The sequence below is a fragment of the Podarcis vaucheri genome (genome assembly GCF_965113315.1).
Source record: "Podarcis vaucheri genome assembly, chromosome: 10".
Lineage (NCBI taxonomy): Eukaryota > Metazoa > Chordata > Lepidosauria > Squamata > Lacertidae > Podarcis > Podarcis vaucheri.
The window spans coordinates 3,299,551-3,321,651 of NC_138748.1; the positions used below are offsets into that span (position 1 = coordinate 3,299,551).

At 41.3% G+C, this 22,101-nt stretch overlaps 1 protein-coding gene across 3 annotated transcripts in view; it reads right to left on the reverse strand.

Moving 5' to 3' along the window:
• Positions 1-1,321: 1,321 nt before the first annotated feature.
• The window catches only part of BEND7 (BEN domain containing 7), a 51,092-nt gene continuing 30,312 nt past the window's right edge, over positions 1,322-22,101 (reverse strand). For all 3 annotated transcript variants that reach the window (XM_082240137.1, XM_082240138.1, XM_082240139.1), the window contains 4 exons: positions 14,052-14,277; positions 8,316-8,435; positions 7,686-7,736; positions 1,322-3,977 (listed from right to left, as the gene is read on the reverse strand). In XM_082240137.1, the coding sequence (XP_082096263.1) occupies positions 3,934-3,977; positions 7,686-7,736; positions 8,316-8,435; positions 14,052-14,277 (441 nt within the window). In that variant the 3' untranslated portion in view covers positions 1,322-3,933. The remainder of the gene's footprint in view (positions 3,978-7,685; positions 7,737-8,315; positions 8,436-14,051; positions 14,278-22,101) is intronic.

The following is a 22,101-nucleotide window of genomic DNA, read 5'->3' on the forward strand; positions in this document are numbered from 1 at the left end:
TGTCGGAACGCAAACAGGTGCAGTTTCCCAGACACCATTAACTCCTGAACAGCCAAGGAGGTTCTGCCTACACTTTACTACAATGCCAAACCATCAGTTTATTGTAACATGTGAAAAAGCATAGGCAAACGAAATACGAATCCCATGTATATTTCTTTTTTAAAAAGGGTCTAAGTTATATAAGAGGGGCAATATAACATTTAGTTTAACATATAGATCACATTATTATCTTATACACACAAAGGATGAAATCCTGAACACTAGGGAGCAAGTCCCATTTAACTCGATACAACTTCTGCATAAATATTTGTTAAAGTGTTGTTTATTTTGTGGAATTGACACACCCCATACGTTTGCAACACACCCACCCACCCTATTCTTTTGACAGCAGAAAAGGTTTATAATCTCCATGGTTGGTGGAATCTTATCCTGGTGTTAACTTGTTTCTGTGCCAATACGCTTTTAAATGCTTAGGAATTTCTGCAACCCATTGCCATCTCTATAAGCATATGACAAAGTGTATGTACAGTGGTACCTCGGGTTAAGTACTTAATTCATTCTGGAGGTCTGTTCTTAACCTGAAACTGTTCTTAAGCTGAAGCACCACTTTAGCTAATGGGGCCTCCTGCTGCCGCCGTGCAACTTCTGTTCTCGTCCTGAAGCAAAGTTCTTAACCCGAGGCACTAGGTTAGTGGAGTCTGTAATCTGAAGCCTATGTAACCCGAGGTACAACTGTATGGTGTATGCTGCTACTATACAGCACACAAAAATATTCAGAAACTTTTCGAACGTTTGTTAACGCTGCTCCTGTATAGTTGATGGAAGGCTGAGGAACAAGAGGACCAAAGCAACCAGAGTCTGTAGCAAGCAAGAGCTGTTTTCCTAATTGCTCTGACCAACAAATCTGACTCAGATTTTTTAAAACAGAAGTCAAGGGTATCACTTGATCCATTCTGAAGGACTCTTGGTACAAAAGGCTTTCTTGGCTTGCCTCGCCTACCAGAGATGGGTAGTGGCACATAGTTTGAATCGCTGGCTGACACCCCTGGTCATCCACTTGCAGCCTCAAGTCCTTGTGCTTCTGGAGATACTCTTGCAGTCTCCTCTGTTCGTACTGCCTACAGTTATACGTAATGGGCTGGGCCACTACTTTCTCCACTGGTTACCACTGGAAGGAAACAGAACTGTCATGGTTTGGTGGCTGCTAGAGTATTGCTCAAATGTAGTTCAGGCTTTTTGGACAAATTAGTTTGTACTGCAATCTTTTCTGAACTACGGTATGTCTGAAAAGCACATGTGGATACACACACACCAGAGACACTTGTTGAATTAGAGTAATTTATTGTGTGTTTTTTTCTGAACTTGACAGATTCCCAGAGATTGATAACACAACACAATCTTATGCACCAATTCACAACTAGTCCCTTGTTGGTTTTATTAAGAACATAGTAATTTAAAAAATAGCTAAATATGTACATATTAATAAAACTTATATACATAAGATTGAGATACTTTTTTTACCTAAATATGGAATGATTTCCTAATAAAACCTATAAAAAGACTTCTGAAAAAAATCTGAACAGTAGTCACAGTAAGTAGACAAGAATACTATTATTTTTAAGATTTATTAAAAGAATGCTGATTGTTGGTTAACTGTTACTATATGTATGACTTCTTTGTAGATTTACTGGGGAGACTGAGTAGTTTTGTTCAAGAGGGAACAGTCTCTAAATCCTTTCCATCTCTAAGGAGAAAATGTACTTTTTAAAGACTGCAGTGCAAGTCAGGTTTATCTTGTCATCAAGAGAACACAGCCACATTTCAATAATTATATGTGTAATAATGATTACACATTATGTGTAAAATTCCATAAAAGTGTTAAACTGCAGTAGAAGTAGTTATTCAGCCTGAGTTGAACAAACAAAAGATTCTGTATAAATATCTACAGCAGTGTCTTCTGGTGTGCTTAAGATGACTATGAAATTTTCATTATATAACATTCATTAATCCTTCATTGGAAGTATCACCTAGTACCTTTTCACACACAGACTAGGACAGAAGCCTGATTCTTCAAAAGGTAACAAGAATACATAAACCATAACTTCAGATATTATTTGTGGGCTTTTGTGGTTAATAACCTTAAAGACCAGTGTATAAATTTATGAACACTCATATCAAAGTTTCCTTTCAAAAGCAGAAATATAAAATAAGCCAAAAATATTTGACGGGGCAGAACACTTGCTTTAGTTTTAACTCTGAGGAATGAGATAAGGAGATCAGTACACAATGGTGATAAATATATACGTTTTGGAAGGAATTTAATATAAATATTAATTAACTGGCAAGTGATAAGGTGGGATTATATATATATATTAATATAATTTAGGGTTCAGATTTTGTACACTGGCCTCTCTTTCCCAGCACCACCCATGATCCAGGGGATAACAAATAGTAATATATCTGATTACAATGGAGTGTGTGGAGCTTGACCCAGAGGATGTTTGGTCATCTATCTGAAATTTCAAATAACAAATCTTTCATGGAAATTAAGGGGGGTGGTAATTTGCAGATTCTGGGCCAATTTCCTTCATCCTTGGCCTACAATATTCACAGGGAGAAAACTGGTAATCGATTTTTTTTGGCAGATTCACACACCTGCCAGATGAGGAGGAAGTGAATGGGTATGCTCTTTACATATAAGTAATTGTGTGAGCATTTTCACTTCACAAATAGGCCTGAAGATGTGGAGACCCAATATGAGCTATCATTTGCTCTCACTGAAGGGATGAAGATTTATGGAAATCAAGCCTATGGGTAACTATGGAACACCTAGTTTCCATAGTGTAAGTGCAAGAAGATTATATACACCCAATCCACTCACGACAGAATTATCCTTAGTTGGGGAAATGTGTGAACTCCTCGTGGTCAGGAGGAAGGTGTGATACTATGCTCCTTTGAGTTGAACAAAGGAAACCAGGATACATGTTCCTATATGCACTTCCTTATCACTCATTTCCCCCACTGCTGGACAGATCCTTGAAGAGGCATGAGGAAAGGCATGAGCATTTGTGAAAATCAACACACCCCAAATGTAATGGTATTTCCCCTACATCTCATGCAAATATGACAGAAAAGCCATGTATAAGAGTGTTGGGGAGGCTATTGGCAGCGATAATTATTGAAATAACTTTTTAGGAACTACAAGATGGTGCTGGCACTCAAAAGCCAGGGAGAGAGAGAGAGATAAGGGGGGTTGTTATACCAAATGGTCTGAAAAATAAAATGTCTGAGTAATCTCAATATTAAGAACAGTTCATTCCACGTTCACCAATACTTGTTCTGGACAAAACACCAGCATCAATATCAGCATCAATTATTGGGACTCTTATTGTCAAATACCATATTGCAACTTATTCAGAGAAGAATACTTGGCAATTTACCATCTTTACCCAAGAAGGAAAATCAAAGGCTAAGGAGAGAGAGGGGGGGAGAGAAAGGGTCTTCAGACCAGATGACTAATGATTTATTAACTTTGAAGTTTTTTGGTCCTTTGATTTCTGCACCAGAATCCAATATGAAATGGGGTCCTTCAGAACACCTTTCTAAGGGAGGCCCTTAACTTTGTTAATGTTTCGGTGTTTAATCAAAGATGGAACAAACAGCCAGCCAGCATGCATATACTTATGTGGGGAAATGCAATCATAAAGGCAAAATTTGTTCTATTTTAGTGGTTATCAGATTAACTGCACTATATCCTTGCTGAACAAGTCTATTCTGATTAAAATAAGAAACAAGTAATTTTGTGGCTTTGTTACCCTATGTTACAAAAGCATGAACAAACTTAAGATTGAGGCCATGATAGAGAACGCAGATATTGAAGTAGTCTGAAAATAGCGCTGGTGTCCTGCTCAAAAGTAAAGACGTCTGGATCTGCTAGTGAAACACTGGTGCAGAATGTGTGGTTTCAAAGAGGTTACCTGAAAAAGAAGAGCTGGGCTTAGGATCTGATAGGTTGGCTGTATAAAACTGACACACAAGTATTAAAAGTAACCTATGGATTTCAACATTAAAGTAATAAAAGGTGTAGTCTGCAATAGAATTAGAACACTAACAGGCTGTCCATAATTTATTTCTTGGTATGTATCTTTATTACAACCCCTGGGAATCACTTATGGAAAGGTATTACAATATTTTTCACCCTATAGGACGCACCGTCCCATAAGACGCACCTAGGTTTTTTTTGGGGGGGGAATAAAGGGGGGGAATTATTTTTTCCCCCAGACGCGGGGCTGGGGCCCGAGCTTCCCCCGACCCCAGCCCCCAGAACAGGCAACTCTCCGCAAGCAGCTGGAGCCCAGCGCAGGGCTCCCGTGCCTTGCGGAGAGGTGCACGAAGTCTGTGCACGCTGGGCTCAACGCGCTCAGCCTTCATCATGCAGGCAACTCTCCGCAAGCAGCAGGAGCCCAGCGCTGGGCTCCCGTGCCTTGCGGAGAGGTGCGCGAAGTCTGGGCGTGCTGAGCTCAGCGTGCCCAGCCTTCGGCATGCAGGCAACTCTCCGCAAGCAGCAGGAGCCCGGTGCGGGCTCCCGCTGCTTGCGGAGATCTGCGGGAAGCCTGGAGAGTGAGAGGGGTCGGTGCGCACCGACGCCTCTCGCTCTCCAGGCTTCAGCGAAAGCCTGCATTCACCCCATAGGGCACACACACATTTCCCCTTCATTTTTGGAGGGCAAAAAGTGTGTCCTATGGGGCGAAAAATACGGTAATTACTGTGAGAGAAATCTAGTACACAGAATTGGAGAATAAGGGAAAGAACACATGCAAAGGTGTGTATTAAGAGCAACAAGGAATTCATCTAAAAATATTACACACATGGATGGAGAACAAAGCACTTGCATAACAATGCAAGGGAGTGTCTATCAAATATCTGAAATTAATCTGCAAAGTGGAAAGAACAGCACTGCTCTATTGAGGGGGTTTTTTTCAAAACAATATAGAAAGCACTTAAACAGAACTCTCCCACCCCACCCTCCCTACAAATATATATAATTACAATGATCTCCCCTCCCCTGATTGCTCACTTTTATTTCGGGTCACTTAATAATAATTTTATTATTTATATTCCTCCCATCTGGCTGGGTTTCCCTAGCCACTCTGGGCGGCTTACAGAATATAGCACAAATGATAACCCCACCACCACCACCACACACACATCCTGGAGAGTCATGTCCGGATAACAATATTGGGAGATATCATGGCATAATATTGTCCCCAATGCTCTTCAACTCTGAAATGAAGCCACTGAGTGTGGCCATTCGGCGTTTCAGGGCAGTGTGTCGTCTGTGCTCTGGGAGTGGTAGCCAATGTTGCTGAAGCCAGAACTGGGATTCAAGATGACTAAGAGATTGGGGAACAGGGTCAAATGAACAAAACAAATTTCAGTAGGGACAAATAGGTTGAGAGAACTGGGTCAGTTTAGTTTGGAGAAGAGGAGACTATGGGGCCAAGATGGCGTCCAGCACTCTTCTCAGCTGTGCCACTGCTGTCCGTGCCGGTCAAAACCTCTTCCAGCCTCTTTGGCCCTTTTAGCAGAGTTTACACAGCGGTAGAAACTGTTGCAGTGTGTGGGTAATAAATCAGACTGCACGCAGGCTTTCTTGCTTATCTCCAACAGTCTTTAATCGTGTAGCAAAACATCATAAATCAGCCCGGCGACAAAGCGCACATCTTTCGCCTCTCGGTCAAAACCGAAAGAGAACTCACACACAGAGAAAGATTCCCGTATGTGAACATAGCCACGCCTCATGATGTGAGACGTCACTCAGAACTATTAACCCTGTAAGTTCTGATTCTCTTCACAGAGACTGAGAGGAGATATGATAGCCATCTTCAAATGTCTCGAGGGCTGTCTCATGGAAGAGGGAACAAGCTTGTTTTCTCCTGCTCTGGAGGGTAGGACTCAAACCAATGGCTTCAGGTTACAAGGCAGGAGATTCCAACTCAGCGTTCAGAAAAACTATCTGACAGTAAGAGCTGTTTGGCAGTGGAACAAATCCCACAAGAGGTGGTGGACTCTCCTTCTTAGGGGTTTTAAAGCAGAAGTTGGATGGTCATCTGTGTCCTGGATGCTTTAGCTGACATTCCTGCATTGCAGAAGGTTGGACTAGATGACCCTTGGGGACCCTTCCAACTCTACCATTCTATGATTGCCATAACATCTGAGTCAAAAGAGGCTATGTATAATCCTAATCACTGTCCTAGTGATGGACTGGAGGAGGGCTAATAACCCAATGTTGAACCCTGGGAAGATGGAGGAATGGCAGGTAAGTGGATTGGTCAGTTGCATGTTCTGGATGGGGCTGCACTCCTTCTGAAAGAGCGCTTTCAGAGTTTGCGAGTGCTTCTGGATCCATCTTTTTCACTGAAGGCTCCGGTAGAGGACCCTTAACCAGCTACAGACATCATCTTTGACAGGCAAAGCCTGGCCATGGTAATTCCATTATGAACTTCCAGACTCAGTTATTGCAGTGTGCTCCATGTAGGGCTTCCCTGGTCTAGACGCTCCAGCTGGTGTAAATGCTACGGCTACACTGTTGGTAGGAACAGACAACCACCAGCACAAAGTTTCAGTGCTTAAAAGCTTGCACTGGCTACTCAGAGGCTAACAAGCCAAGTTCAAGGTTCTTGTGTTAACTCACAAGATCCTTAACAACTTGGGTTTAGGATACCTAAAGAACCACTGAGGTCTCTAGGGGAGTTGCTGTTAGTAGTCCCCCGTGGCTCTGATGCACAGCCTGTATACACCAGAACCCAGGCATTTGGTGTTGGGGCCCCCATTCTGTGGAACACCCTCTTGGAGGTGATCAAACAGGCCCCCTCCCCACTGAACTTCCGGTGTGTGGTTGAGAGTTAATTTTAGCAGGCATTTTAAGTAAGCTTCTATGTTTTTATGGCTAATATTAACTGATTTTTCTCCTTATGCACATTTTGCAGAAAGGAGACCAAAGAAATCAGATTTCTACTAATGTGACTGCCTCTTTGTGTCTCACTTATGAACTTTTGATAGTAGAAAAATTAGCAGCACTAAGAAATTGCATGAGATGAAATGGGCACCAGTAAAATACTAAATAAAATTACTAGAGCAATTAAAAGCTGACATATAAAGACTTCGTTAAGGAAATTGATTATCATGTCTTCTTACATAAATTGCCTTGATTGCCTGATTAGGTGTGGGGAGCAAGAGTGAAGGGATCTTTATAATCTCCGTGATCTGAGGACAGATTTATATATTCAGTTGTTACTGAGTACTAAAGCTTTCCCTAGACTTCTGGCTATTATAAGGTCACAGTTTAAATGCTTCTCTGTAATGAAGGACTCCTTGGGCACAGGCACAATGATGTCAGGGAGAAGGGTGTTGTCTGGCCTTCCTGAATTGTAGTGTTTTATGTTCAGTCCCCTGCCTCCAGTGGAGGAGCACTTCAACATGGAATAACCTCCACTCCTAGCACTACGGAACAGGCAGTGGAGACAGAGGGTAAGAAAATGTGAGGCATATCTAGTGACAAAGGAAAATGTAAGTTTAGGTAAGAGATGTTATATTGTGCAAGGTTATTCCAGACAGCCCAATTCTAATGAGACTCTAAGCAAACAAATGGCCAATTTGTTTTTATTAACCAACAGCTTTTTTACCTGTTTGTAGTAGAGAAAGGTCCAGTTTCTCATCACAGTCAGTTGTCTCTACTAAATAAAGATAATACACAAAATATATTATTCTCCATAATACATACAATTAGAATTAAGTAAAACAGTAGTAATAAAATTAAATGGGAAAAGTGGTATGGAAAACAGGCAAGTGTACTACACAAACGCATCAAAACCCCTACAAATTAGAAGCATTTTAAGAACTTAGGGAATTCAAAGGAAGAGCTGCTCCATAAGACAATAACCAGTTCTCTTCAGAAGGTGACTGATGAATATTTCAATGGAGGTGACTCAGATATTCAACTCTGAGTCATAGCATTTCCCAACCTTGGGCCTCCAGCTGTTTTTTGGACTACAACTCCCATAATCCTCAGCTAGGAAGACCAGTGGTCAGGGATAATGGGAATTGTAGTTCGAAAACAGCTGGAGGCCCAAGGTTGGGAAACACTGGGAGTGACAAGACTAAGAAATGTACATAGGCCTGAATCAGCCCTTAGGAGCAGGGTCCTTCCTCAGTCATTCTTAAAGGCTGGCTTCAGGCTGCTCACTGTCATACTGTTTGTCTTGCCACCTTGCTATCTGCATTCCATCTGCTTTCTACCTCTAACCCTCCCTTACCTGAGCCTCTTTTTAACCGTCTTCTTGCCAGTTTGATTTGATCCTGAAGAATCTGTACCCAGTCTCTTGGGCCAGGTAGTTTATCCACATGGTTTGCAGTGCAGTATTTTTCTGTGAACACTAAAAACAGAAGGTACAAATAATCTCTTTACCAAAAGGTTGAAAAAGATGGAAAACTGCAAACCAAGGTTTAAGTAACCAGACACAAGAAAAGCAAACTCACAACAACATTCTACATTTTATATAAAATGTGAGAACTGGATGTTTACATTTTTGTAACTTAAAATCTCCATGACTGAGCAAAGTCAGCATGTAAATTTATTCTTCCCAAACGATTTTCCAAGTGCAGGAAGATACTAACATGGGAGACCTTCAAACAAACTAACTTGCAATGTAAGCTTGAATCATAGAAGACTTCTGAAAAAAATTATTTCATTTTTGGATAATTCTGTCGTGAACCAGAGATCATGGTTCATGACAAACATATTATTTAAACAAGCTAGCTTTATAACCCATGGCATGAATGTAATGCCAAGCTAGGCTCTCTGGTTCACATGCAATACTAAGCCAGGATTCCATAAAAGTGAAACTAAACCCAGCAGAAGCCCTTTTCCTGGCTGCGGTGGGAAATGGATGGGGCAGCATGTGAGGCAGATGCTTTTGCTTGGGCTCCTTCCAGCTCAACCCATGTACCACTAAACCACTGTTCAGCATTACATGCAAATATGACCAACATTTGGCTTTGATTTTATAAAACAGAATTAACAAGGGTAAACCTTTCGTGCACATTTCAAGCTACATTTCATCTACACATCAGTGCTTTTTATGAACATATATTTGACAACACTGCTTCCTCATGAAACAAAATCTTGACACATCATTTTTTAAAAAGTTTTTTTTTATTACAAAAGGGAAAAAGGAGGTATAGATCATCTGTCTTAGTTTTCTGTGAAAGATTCCAAATATATAAGCAGGTATCTTATTATAATAACATTTTAAATGACTGTCTGAGTTCACTATTTATATGCCTTATTGCTCTTGGGCTGTTTAACCAGAATGGTCAGGAGTGGGAGTATGAGGAAGTAAAGAAAAACAGGAAATATTTCAGTGTTGTTGGGGAACTGGTGACCTTTAACCTGAGAGACTGCCTCAGGTGTGCTCCATCATACAACAGCAGCAGCTTTGAATGGAGGATGAATGTCAGCTATGATATCACCAGGCAAATGACCAATCAGCTCCTTTCGCTGCCCTACTTGCATGTTTCATGCAGCCAACCTCAATTCCTCCACTGTACTTCCTGATTAAAGAAATAGAGTATATACAAGAAATGTACAAGAAATAGAGCAAAAAATGGAGCCATGCAGGCCTCCAACATGGCCCCAACGATGAGCTAAAACAGCCAGGACTTACCCCAGTGATCAGCCAAGGACCGCAGGGTCTTAGAAGGCTCCTTCCCTGCCCTCTCCACCAGACCCCTGGGTGCTTTTCAGTGACAGGCAGCAGTGCTGCTTTTGAACAGGAGCAAAGATCAGCTCTGATCTGTGATGGCCAATCTTCATTTAATATTCCCAAAATGTAACACTCTGGCCTGTAGAGCTATGAAATCCATTGATTTCATAGATCTGTACCTATACTTCAGTTAGGAAATCTATAGCTTTCATTGATAGGCAACATTGCATTTTGGGCAACTTAAGATGGGGGGGGGGGCTACCTGGGATGAAAGCCGATATTCGCTCCCATTCAAAAGTGCCACCACACATCCACAACTGAAGTGTGATGAGGGGCCCAACAATCGACTGACAGCCAGACCTTGTGAAGCCAGGGGCATGGGGCTTTTGCACTGTGGGCTTCACAAATACCAGGCTACCAGGACTCCAGCAAGTCCTGTTGATGAGGGACCTCTGTCCTGAAGACACTCTGCACAACCCTTCACAGGTGCCACCAATCAGCTGATTAGTGCTACCTGCAAAGCCCCTGTTGGATCAGCCACATGTTTATCCATCCCATGATAGGTCAAGTGGGTGTGGCTTGGCCCAAACCGTCTCATGGGCCAAAAAACCACAAAAACCCCACAAACAAATGGGGAGGCCTGGTGGGTCTAAAGAGGCCTGTGGGCTGGAGGTTCCCCACTGCAGTTGTAGCTCAAAATATATTTGGGGGGCAGGCAAGTTGGGGAAAGCTGGGCTAAAGCTTTCCAGGACTGAATAAGCAAAAGACCTGAGAGCCAGGTAAAGCTGAGGCAGTGAACAGAGGCAACAGTCCAGGCAGACAAAGACAGGGGCTATGGGGGGAAATGTATAGCAAAGCCAGCTTGGAAAAGTACCCAAACCACACACTCTGCTACAAGCCCATCTTTAAGGCTTCATTTCTGTAAACATTCTCATCCTTTGATGGCCATCACTCTACTATTAAACATACCAGATGTAAAGGAGGAAAGAATACTCTGAATTTTTCTTTGCTTAACAGTGCACATTTCTAAAGTGCGAGAGAACAACCATCATTGATATAAAACTACCTCAGCAGAGTAAACATTTTTCTTTACACTCTTAACTGATTTATTGAGCAGAGCCAAAAGTATTGATTACAGAACATCTGAAAGGGCTACAGAGGAACCCAGTGGCAATGATGCAAAGAACATCTTTTCATTCTTAGTGCAATCTTACACTGGCTGAACCACCACAAGGGATAAATGGGCCCATAGTATCCAGCAGAACAGCTCTTGGAAGGCAGAACGTGCAAATGGAGCCAGGCAGAGTTAAGTTCCACAGGGTGCCATCCCTTGTGTTTGCTTCTGGGAGAAGAACCCCCATCCAGCATATCAAAGTCCTCAATGCAGCATCCCTTGTGTGATACCATAAAGACAATATAAAGAGAGCCCTCTTATTATAAACAGTGCCTAGCACTACCACTCTAGATACTATCAGCTGCTGGTTGTAACTGAAAATGATAAGTATTTGAGAACTGCCTTAGGTTAGGGCATTGATGGGGAACTTATGGCACTACAGACACTGCTGAACTCCACCTTTGATCAGTTTCAACCAATTTCAACCAGACCAATGATCTGGGAACAATAGAAGTTGTAGTCCAGGAACAACTGGTGAGCCATAGACTTCAGATTTCTGAAGTAGCAGGCTGGTGCTGACAAAGCCCCTGAAGCTAAATGGACCCATATTGATACCACCAGATTAAAATGGCTATGCTTAAGTGTGCAGGATAAAACATAATACAAACAAATGCAGGCAGTTTGCCTGACTGGCAGCATATATGCAAGCTGCCTCACCATTTTCAGTGCTCATTTCAAGTTCTGTCTTACAAGTCAAAAGCAACAGCTAATGTCAGATTAATAACTAGGCTAAATATGATGTGGAGTGGGACCCCAGTTAGATTTGGACTCACACACAAGTATAGTTGCCATGAGATTGTGTTCAATCAGCACACACCCTAGTTCCTAATTTTTTTATCTGCCTTTCTGAACAAGGAGAGCAGTAGCCACAACCCCTGCTATACAAACCAAACTTGGCTTGCTTGTCCCACCTGCATGGCAAGGGATGGGTGCCTAACTCCATAGCTGTTTGTAGGAATGGCCCCAGACAGAGGAAGACATACAGGTCAAAGAATGTGAACCAGCAAACCTCCCTCTACCTTTCCATTCCACGCAGAGCTATCATAGCCAGCAACATGTTTGGCTAGGGTATCTTGTTTATTTTTTTATTTATCAAAATGTATGCACCACTCAATCAAAAGAAACATTTTAAGCTGTTAACATAAAATATTGCAGCAACATCACCGCTGCATCCCAATGCACTAAGAATGTTGTAGGTGAAATAATTAATTTGTAGTTGGAAATTTCAAAGAAATGGGGGCCAGATAATACAACTCTTAAAAATGCATGGCGTGCTTCCCAATAGCTACATTTAAAACCAATATTTTATTTCATTGACCCTCTTGACCCTCAATAGCATCTTACCATCCCTATCTTTATGATTATTATTATATTTAATAATTTCATTTCTCAAAAAAGAAGATAATCATACGCAGTTGCATAATGAGCTTTCTTCAATGCTGATCTGTAAGCACCACATCAAAAAGGTTCAGTTAATTTCAAGTTTCAAACTATATTATGAAGCATCATGTCTTTATTGGTTGAAAGAGTGGATAAAATTAGAAAACACAGAATTGTTAGATTTGGAAGGGTTCGATAACAGATTTGGATGGCACGCCTATTTATGGTGTGAGAAGAAGAAAAACCATAAAGGTTTTGAGAACCACATCTTCCGGAGATCTTTAATTGAAATATGGGATAGGTATAAAAACCTATTAGAACCAAGAGTCCCACACTGGTTATCTCCGTTAGAGGTTAAAGTGTAAAGTGTAAAGAAAATCAATATGAGAGGGAATTGGATTACATATGGTGAGTTGATAGCAAAAGAAGGAGGAAAATGGAAAATGAAACCTTATGAACAAGTAAAAAAGTATGTATATGATTGGTTGCATTATTTTCAAGTAAATGAAATGTTTAAAAAGGATTTTAGAGAGAATGGATATGTTGAAAAAGATTCAAAATTTCAAATAGAAATAATAAATAATGATTGTAAAATTTTATCAAAAATGTACAAAATGTTGTTGGAATGGCATACAAAGGATGAGGAAGTCAAGTCGGTTATGATACATTGGCCCAAAGATGGAAAAAGGAGGAATTACAAACCCTGGAAGAATGGAGAATGAAAATGATAGACTATGCAGAATTGGATAAACTAACTGGGAAGATTAGATATCAACGAGACCATAAGTTCATCGAGGACTGGGGAAAATTTGTAGAGTATCTGAAAAATATATGTGATGAGCAAACAACGCTCGTGGGATTTCAAGAAGCTCTGTGAAAGTTTGAGGAGTATTGTAAAAAAGAAAATAAGATTGGGAAGGTATATAAAAAGGCAGTATTAAATTTAGGAAATGCGTAACTAAAAATTAATTACGGATGATTGGCAGATAAGCTGAAGGAAGTCCATAAGAGATAATTTGTGATAAACTTTTGATATGGTATTATATGTATATTGTATTGAAAACTAATAAAAATTATTTTTTTAAAAAAAAGGTTCAGTCAAGACCGAGGCCCAGTGAAAACAAGCATCTTGTTGTGCAGTAAAATATACACTGAACTATTTTAAACTGTAGGTTGGAAACACCATGTCTGAATGATTCCCCCCATTTAAAAAAAAAGCATCCTGGCATGGGTCGTCACATATTACATTAAATAAGTGTAGAATCTTTGTACTTGTGTATACCAACAATTGAGCTGTACATTTGTAACATTTTTCACATGTAACATTCAATGAATGTGCAGTCCATGTACTCATGTACACAATAGTTGAGATGTACAAATCAGCAAGTGTACAGTCTTTCACACAAGCCCTTGCACATGCCTTGTACTACCAGTTTGGAGATGTGTTCAGTGTTAAGGAGGGAACAAGTCTTAAATGTCAGTAGTGATACGTGTGCAAATCTTTATTCCTCAACCTACAATCTGAAATGATGTAGTCCCGGAACAGTTTGACCATGCAAAAGGTTGTTGATTCTGATCAGATATCAGGAACACATAGCCAAGGCAGGCTTGCAGATGAGCTTGAGAAATTTGTAAAGATCACCAATGTTTTTAGCAACTCCCAAAACGTGATACAGCATAACCACTAGATTATATTATAAAAGCACATTTTTTAAAAAGAAAGAGAACAATACCTTTTATTGCACCCACAATATTTTGGTCTAGTCCTTTTCGGTTGTCATTGAGACCTCTTTTCCTCTTGCCATTGGGTAAAGAGTTGGCCAAGGTCTTGTCATCAAAAAATGCACACACCAGCTTTCGAAACAGCAGACTTCCTGAACGAGTGTAATTTGCTAATATAGAGTCCAGTTGTGATTTCGGCATAAAGACGTCAAAGCCTTCAGCAAGTTGCACTTCTGGCTACCAAAAGAATATCAATGCTTTATTAGTACCTCTTTCATAACTATTTTGTCAACAAATGACATCCAAGGAAAACATGTTCACATCAACACACATACTAGACTTTTATGACACCAGAATAGACACTGAAATAAAATAGACATTGAAATCAAAATTATCAACTGAGTATAACAAAATGCACATCAAAACCTGCTCTGTCCATTATCTTTACGAAATTATAATTACAGTGGTACCTCGCAAGACGAATGCCTCGCAAGACAAAAAACTCGCCAGACGAAAGGGTTTTTTGTTTTTTGAGCTGCTTCGCAAGACGATTTTCCCTATGGGCTTGCTTCGCAAGATGAAAAACGAAAACGTCTTGCAAGTTTGTTTCCTTTTTCTTAACACCGTTAATACAGTTGCGACTTGACTTCGAGGAGCAACTCATAGAACGCGGTGTGGTAGCCTTTTTTGAGGTTTTTGAAGACTTTGGTGATTTTTGAAGCTTTTCCAAAACTTTCCCGACACCGTGCTTCGCAAGACGAAAAAAATTGCAAGACGACAAAACTCGCGGAACGAATTAATTTCGTCTTGCGAGGCACCACTGTACTAGAACAGGGGGAAATCCCAAGGAGCTAGTTACCTGGATGTTAATTAATTTAATGCTGGCAACTGCAATTATGAAATATTTATTCAGTACAGCAGCAGCTTTGAATAACTGGATACTGCCCATTAGGAATTTGAACTAAAATTACTATGGCTACAATCCTGCACTCACTGTTAAATGTTTAATCCCACCATAATAAACTGTTGTGATCACATTACTTGAAATCTAAGCAAGTAATATAAGGAAACAAAAGTCAGAGTATAAGAACAAAAATATTTATTTGTTGCTCAACACCCATTTTGTCCAAAAGCTGCATGCCACTTGCCTCTGGGAACTTCAAGAGCAGGACATGAAGGTTTCATTTAAATATTATAACTAACAGTCATTGATCAACTTATCCTCCGTTTATTTGGTGAATCCCCCTTCAAAGCTATTTCAGCTTGTGCCTTTCATCACACCTTATGTCATATATATTGATGACATGTTGCATGAAAAAGCCCTTCTATTTATCTTTGACTCCCAACTGTAAATTCAGCTTAAGAACTTGCAATAACTGGCACTAGGGCAAGATCTGATTCTGGAATCAGTTTTTATCAGTGAACACAAGTATCGTATTTTTTGCTCTACAAGACTCACTTTTTCCCTCCTAAAAAGTAAGGGGAAATGTGTGTGCATCTTATGGAGCGAATGCAGGCTGTGCAGCTATCCCAGAAGCCAGAACAGCAAGAGGCTGCGCAGCGATCCCTCTTGCTGTTCTGGCTTCTGAGATTCAGAATATTTTTTTTCTTGTTTTCCTCCTCCAAAAACTAGGTGCGTCTTATGGTCTGGTGCGTCTTATAGAGCGAAAAATACAGTAGATTGTTTTACAAAGTGGCATTCTAATTTAATAATTTAGGAATAGCAGTTTTTAAAATTACCCACAGCAGCTTACGAGAACTTCTTGAATTGCCACCTTTCAGAGTAAGACAAAATGATTCTACTTATTCTACTCTGCATTGTACAACTTTACAGTGCAACATTTTTCATCCGCTGCTAGTTAATAGTCAAGCTTTGGTGACCTTATGGAGATTTTCAAAGTGCAGAAAAGGTGGACAAGTTTAAGCAAGCAAGTAGATATTAGCACATACTAATCAGATTGCAACCGGAAGTTCTCAAAGTGAGAATGACAGGTGCTTGGCACCATATATAGAACTTTGATTAGAAACAATGTCCTGTGAGTTAAGTTGATCTCATCAGCATCCCTTTTGTCAAGGAAATCATGATAGGGCTTTTTCTTTGTTTTATTATCACAATAGTGTTGTTATTGTTTTAAAAAAATAAGCTTAGAAAGTGATAACCTAAGTTCTAAAAAAGCCTGTGAATCAGTATGAAGTATGGGCATGCAAAGTACTGGGGAAATGATTTTTTAAGAAAAACTGAATAAAAGATGTGAATTGCCTCCTGCCGTGTCCCTTTCTGCTCATGGAAAGGCTTGTGATCCAGCAGAGGCATCCACAAATGGAGGACAAAAGGTTACTTTAACTGATATTCCCTTCCCTCTGCATCTCTTTGCACATCCCACCCCACAAGACTGCTCCAGAGGCTTAGGGGGACCTGTGGAAACAGCACGAAGTGGCAAGGAGGTTGGTACGAGAAAGGGGAATTTGCTGGAGCAAAAAGGCTTCCATGAGCAGAGGGACATACTGTAATGGAATACAACCCATGATGTTTATTTCTAGAATCCTCACTATAATACCCAAGTGACATTTCTTTTCCTAAAATTAAGTTTAAAAAGAAACAAATCTAGCAAAGTTAGTATACTGAGGCTACAGAAAACCCACACCATATCTTTAAACAAATGAATGACATTTTTCAGATTTTGCTTATTTTTGGAATGCAGAACAATGGGCTCAAAATCTATTGGTATATATCAATTCCCATTCTCTCACACAGCTGCAAATCCTGCATTATTAATCAAACTTTTTTTCAACAACAATGTCTTTACAATTTAGTGTGGTCTGCTCACTATTCCTACTTATGGCCCCAAACCCTACATAATTTATTGGTGTATATCTTAAGTAAAAGCCGAATTCCTGCTCAAACCCACATCAAACCCAACTTTGGAAAGGCAACATAAGGGCTGAGGTGTGTGTGTCAAATGTTGCTGATGACTACCCTGCTTTAAGCCAAGGACATAATTATTCCCATCTTATTTGGATATAACTATAAGAACTGTTCCCTTCAGGGTTCTGCTTCCACTCTTTTTCCACTTGTATTCCTGCTTCTCTGTCTCCAGCCAACCAGTTACTGGACTCCCAGTGCCTTAACTCTCCTAGCAGCAGGTGTCTTTCCATAGCCCCCTGGTTCCCTCTGGTTAAACCCGGTCAACTGCATACAATTTCTCCTCGACCAAGGTCTTGCGGGAGCTTTCTGTCCCAGCCATACTGACCTTTCCTTGTCTTCACAGGCAGTCTCCTGCCCTCATTTAGTAGTTAGGGGACTTGCAAGCAACAGACACAAACCGGTTTTTAGCTTATTATGTGCAACCATTTTAAGGCAATGATTCTGCCGCGCCACAGTGGAGCTCTTCCAGTACGAGCTGTGCTTTCCCCCTTTTATAGCCAGCAATGAAAACATTGCACTTGTGCAAATAACGCCCCTGTTAGCTCTCACATATTCTCCTGACATAACTCTAAATGATTTCTCCCTGTAAAAGCCAAATATTTCAATAATCTCAGCCAATTTATCAGTAGCCAATTTAACCAACTGAGGGGGAATGATTTTTTGTACATTTGAGAATTTGGTTGGAAACAAAAGGAGTTATTTCAATATCCAGCCAGCCATATTTTTAGACCTTTGAGTGGGCGACAGCAGTTTAACACAAGCAGACTAAAATACAATTTAGCAAGCTGGAATAATCTTGTGTGGTATACTTAGATAATAATAATGTTTTTTAGAAAAGGATGATGCAATTACTAAGATCCAGCATGGGTTTCTCAAAAATAAGTCATGCCAGACAAATCTCATTTCTTTTTTTCTTTTTTTGGAATTACAAGCTTGGTGGATCAGAGAAATGCTGTGGAAATAGTTATCTTGATTTCAGTAAGGCTTTTGACAAAGTTCCCCATTATATTCTTGCAAGGAAGCTGGTAAACTGTGGGTTGAATGAGGTAACTGTTAGGTGGATGTGTAGCTGATTGACGGACGGAACCTTGTCATCCTGGAAAAAAGGGACAAGTGGGGTGCTGCAGGGTTCAACGTCTTTATAAACAACTTGGATGAAGGTAGCCGTGTTGGTCTGCCATAGTCAAAATAAAAAATTCCTTCCAGTAGCACCTTAAAGACCAACTAAGTTAGTTCCAAGAACTAACTTAGTTGGTCTTTAAGGTGCTACTGGAAGGAATTTTTTATTTTAACTTGGATGAAGGAATTGAGGGGACGCTCATCAAATTTGCAGATGACACCAAACTGGGAGGGGTAGCTAATGCTGCAAAAGAAAAAATCAGGATTCAAGATGACCTTAACAGAATGAATTTCAGTAGGGACAAACATACGGTTCTGCACTTAGGCAGGATGAACCAGATGCACAAATATAGGATGGGGGGACTTACTAGCAGTACATGTGAAAAGGATCTAGGCGCCTTAGTGGACCACAAGTTGAACATGAGTCCACAGTGTGATGCAGCAGCAGCAGCAGCAGCAGCAAAAAAAAAAAAAAAAAAGAGCTAATGCTATTCTAGGCTGCCTCAGCAGAAGTCTTGTGTCCAGGTCAAGGGAAGTAATAATACCACTCTATTCTGGCTTGGTCAGACCACACCTGGAATACTGTGTCCAATTCTGAGCACCACAATTTAAGAAAGATGTTGACAAGCTGGAAGGTGTGCAGAGGAGGGAGACCGAGATGGTCAAGGGTCTGGAAACGAAGCCTTATGAGGAACAATGGAAGGAAATGGGTATGCTTAGTCTGGAAAAGAGAACACCAATTGAAATATGATAAAGGAAGGTAAAGGGACCCCTGACCATTACGTCCAGTCGTGACCGACTCTGGGGTTGCGCGCTCATCTCGCTCTATAGGCCGAGGGAGCCGGCGTTTGTCTGAAGACAGCTTCTGGGTCATGATAGCCACCTTCAAATATTTCAAGGGCTGTCACATGGAAGAGGGAACAAGCTGTTTTTCTCCTGCTCTGGAGGGTACGACACAAACCAATAGCTTCAAGTTACAAGGAAGGAGATCCTGACTAAACATCAGGAAGAACTTTCTGGCAGTAAGAGCTGTTCAACAGTGAAACTGTCTCCCCTGGGAGGTTGTGGACTCTCCTTCCTTGGAGGCTTTTAAGCAGAGGTTGGATGGCCAGGTGTCTTGGGGGCTTTAGCTGAGATTCCTGAATTGCACAGGGTTACACTAGATGACCCTTGGGGGTCCCTTTCAATTCTACAAGTCTATACCTAGGTTATCTATTCCGATTGCATTTCATATCCTCAGATGAACTTCATTTTTCAAAATAAAAAATTCCACACTAAAAAAACCAACTGCCACACGGCAGAGTGCCCTTGGTCACACAAAGTTGAAAAAAAATATGCTCTTGTCCTCAGAGCAGCTGTCTCCACACATTGTTTCCAGCACTTAATAATAAAGGTAGAGAGATATCTTGAAATGTGTGCCACATTTTGTTTGGATTACAGCTTCACGGCTGATTTGCATGAGTTCCCTTGAGAAATCTTTCCTTTCAAATTGATTGATATTAGCTGTGCATTAACAACAAGAGATGCTCATTGCAAGTTTCCAGTGACCAGGCTATTACACAAGAACCACAATAATCATGGAAAAAGCATGACCCTGGATCTACCTATTAGAAAACCAATATCCCTGTACTGCAAAAGGTAGAAATATGTTTAACAGGGACTCTTCACAGGCAATCCCTAGTCTCAATTAGAGATGCAATTAATGTGTTTTGTACATTTGTGTGTGTGTGTGTTTTATAAATGAATCAGTCTGTACCCTAGTCACATATTTTGAGGGGGGGGGGGAATGCTGATTTATTCCAGATTCCTTCAGTAGCAAATTATCCTTCAATTGCACGCAATCAGTACCCAATTGAGCTTCACATGGACATTTCCAAGTATGATTTATAGCCAAATAGAGTTTGTTAACATAAGATAATCAAGGCAATGGTGTACATGATTAAACACAAATGAAAGAATTGCCAAAACTTTTGTTTAGCTAAAATTAGCAAGCAGCAAATTAGATTTAGTCCAAGCATTTCTGAATATTTTAATTGATTAAAACAGAACTCCTTTGCCAAATCTATACAAATTATTTGCTTTGCATGGAAAACAAATAGAACGTTTACTTAGAAGTAGGGCACTCAGTTGCTTTAGTCACAAAGGTAGATAGCATTTTTCGGCAATCCTATGCCCAGTTCCCAGTGACCTGAGAATAATATCCACTGAACATACTGGGGCTTACCAGTGACGTAGTGCAGGTTGCCAGCAACCAGGGCAGGCTAAGTATTGTGTACCCTAAAAAGCAGTGGTAGTGGTGTCAGACACCTGCCAGCCCCGGAGGCAGCTCCTGGGTTTGTCTCATGCCTCTGTCCAAAGACCATACCAGGATGGGCTTCTGAAAGCCTGGAGGATGGCCAGAGCCTTGCCCTTCGCTTTGCCCAGAAAAGCAGAGAGATCTCCGGATGAGGGGAAAGGCTGCTGCGCCCTCCACTTCGGAGGTCAAAACTCCCTCCAGCAGTGCTTGTGGGAAGGTGGCCACCAGGTGCCACCTTGTTCCCAAGCTGGGGTGCCTGCCAAGGCCACTTGGCTGAGAGCCCCGGTCTAAGGAGGTCACTCCCCAAAATGGAACAGGCATGCCCGGCCCTCCCCTGCTGCCACCAGCTCTCCTCTCCTCCCTGCCCCCCCCCAGAAGCACCTTCACCTGCAGCCTCTTGAAGTTCTTGCTGGCCAGCTCCTTGAGGGCACAGAGCAACGAGGCAGGAGCAAGCATGGTGTTATCATCTCAGTTCACCAGCCCCTCTGAGCTGCCCCCACCAGCTTTGAGCGTGGAAGCTCCTCTCCTCTCCCTGCCCCTATTGCCCGCTGGATCTGGGCTTAGGAGGAGAGCGCTGCCACACGAGGCGCCTCACGGCCATCCTCCTGCCTGGCTTCCCTCGGCACGACTTAGGGCGGGGTGTTCCGTTGGGTCTTCCTTGCCTCTGGCCACCAGTGAGCCCAGTTCAGTCGTAGCCAAGCCTACCAGGCACTCCAGCCTTAAAGGAGGGCCACCAATTTCCTGGGAAATTTTTACACACATGCCCAACTGCACCCAGGGCCACCGCCCACTTGCCTCCTCCCTGGGGATTACTTCTGCACAGGTTGTTCCAGTAATTAATTAGAGTAAATCTAACATGTAATTCATGTTGTATAAACCTCCATTGAAAGAATCCAAAACCAGTATTGGGGTAAAATGTACACCAAGACAGCCAAACAACCTAGTTATGGTCAAAATAAAAAAATTCCTTCCTGTAGCACCTTAAAGACCAACTAAGTTAGTTCTTGGTATAAGCTTTCGTGTGCATGCACACTTCTTCAGATACACTGAAACAGAAGTTGCCAGATCCTTCTATATATAGAGAGAAGCAGTCAATGTACAAGTCCAGTGTGGTATTGCGTCCATCAGGAGGGGTCCATGTGGAGTCCCCTTTTGTGTAACACTTTTTCAGTGGTAGTTGGTGGTCAGTGTTCTGTTGGGAGGGTGGTTGTTGTTCTCCAGTGGGTTGAGAGGTGTTGTGTTGTGAAGTTGTTGTTTGTTCTGATTTGTCTTGTTGTTGTGTGTGTTGAAAATACTCCTTCAGGCGAAAACGGCGGAAAAATGCTTCCAAGTCCCCGTAGAACTGGATCATGTGTGGGGATTTGGCAGGGCAGAATGACAGACCACGTGAAAGGACTGATTCCTCAGCTGGGCTGAGTGCTTGCTGTGAGAGATTGACAATATTGTTGATCTTGTTTTGATTAGTAGCCTGTAGGTTGGAAAGGTTAGAGAGTTTCTTGTTTTTCTGTTTTTTCAGTAGCTCCAGTTGAGAGTGGTAAATGTTTTGTTTTTCCTTTTGGAACTCTTGCCAAGCTTGGTGGTTCCTGATAGAGTTGTCTAATACAAGGAGTTCCTCCTTTATTAGCTTCTGTTTAGAGTAGAGAACGCTGATCAGATGTTTGAGCAGCTTCTTAGAGAAAGTGTTGCATAGTTTTCTTGCATATTCAGTGGGATACGTGGA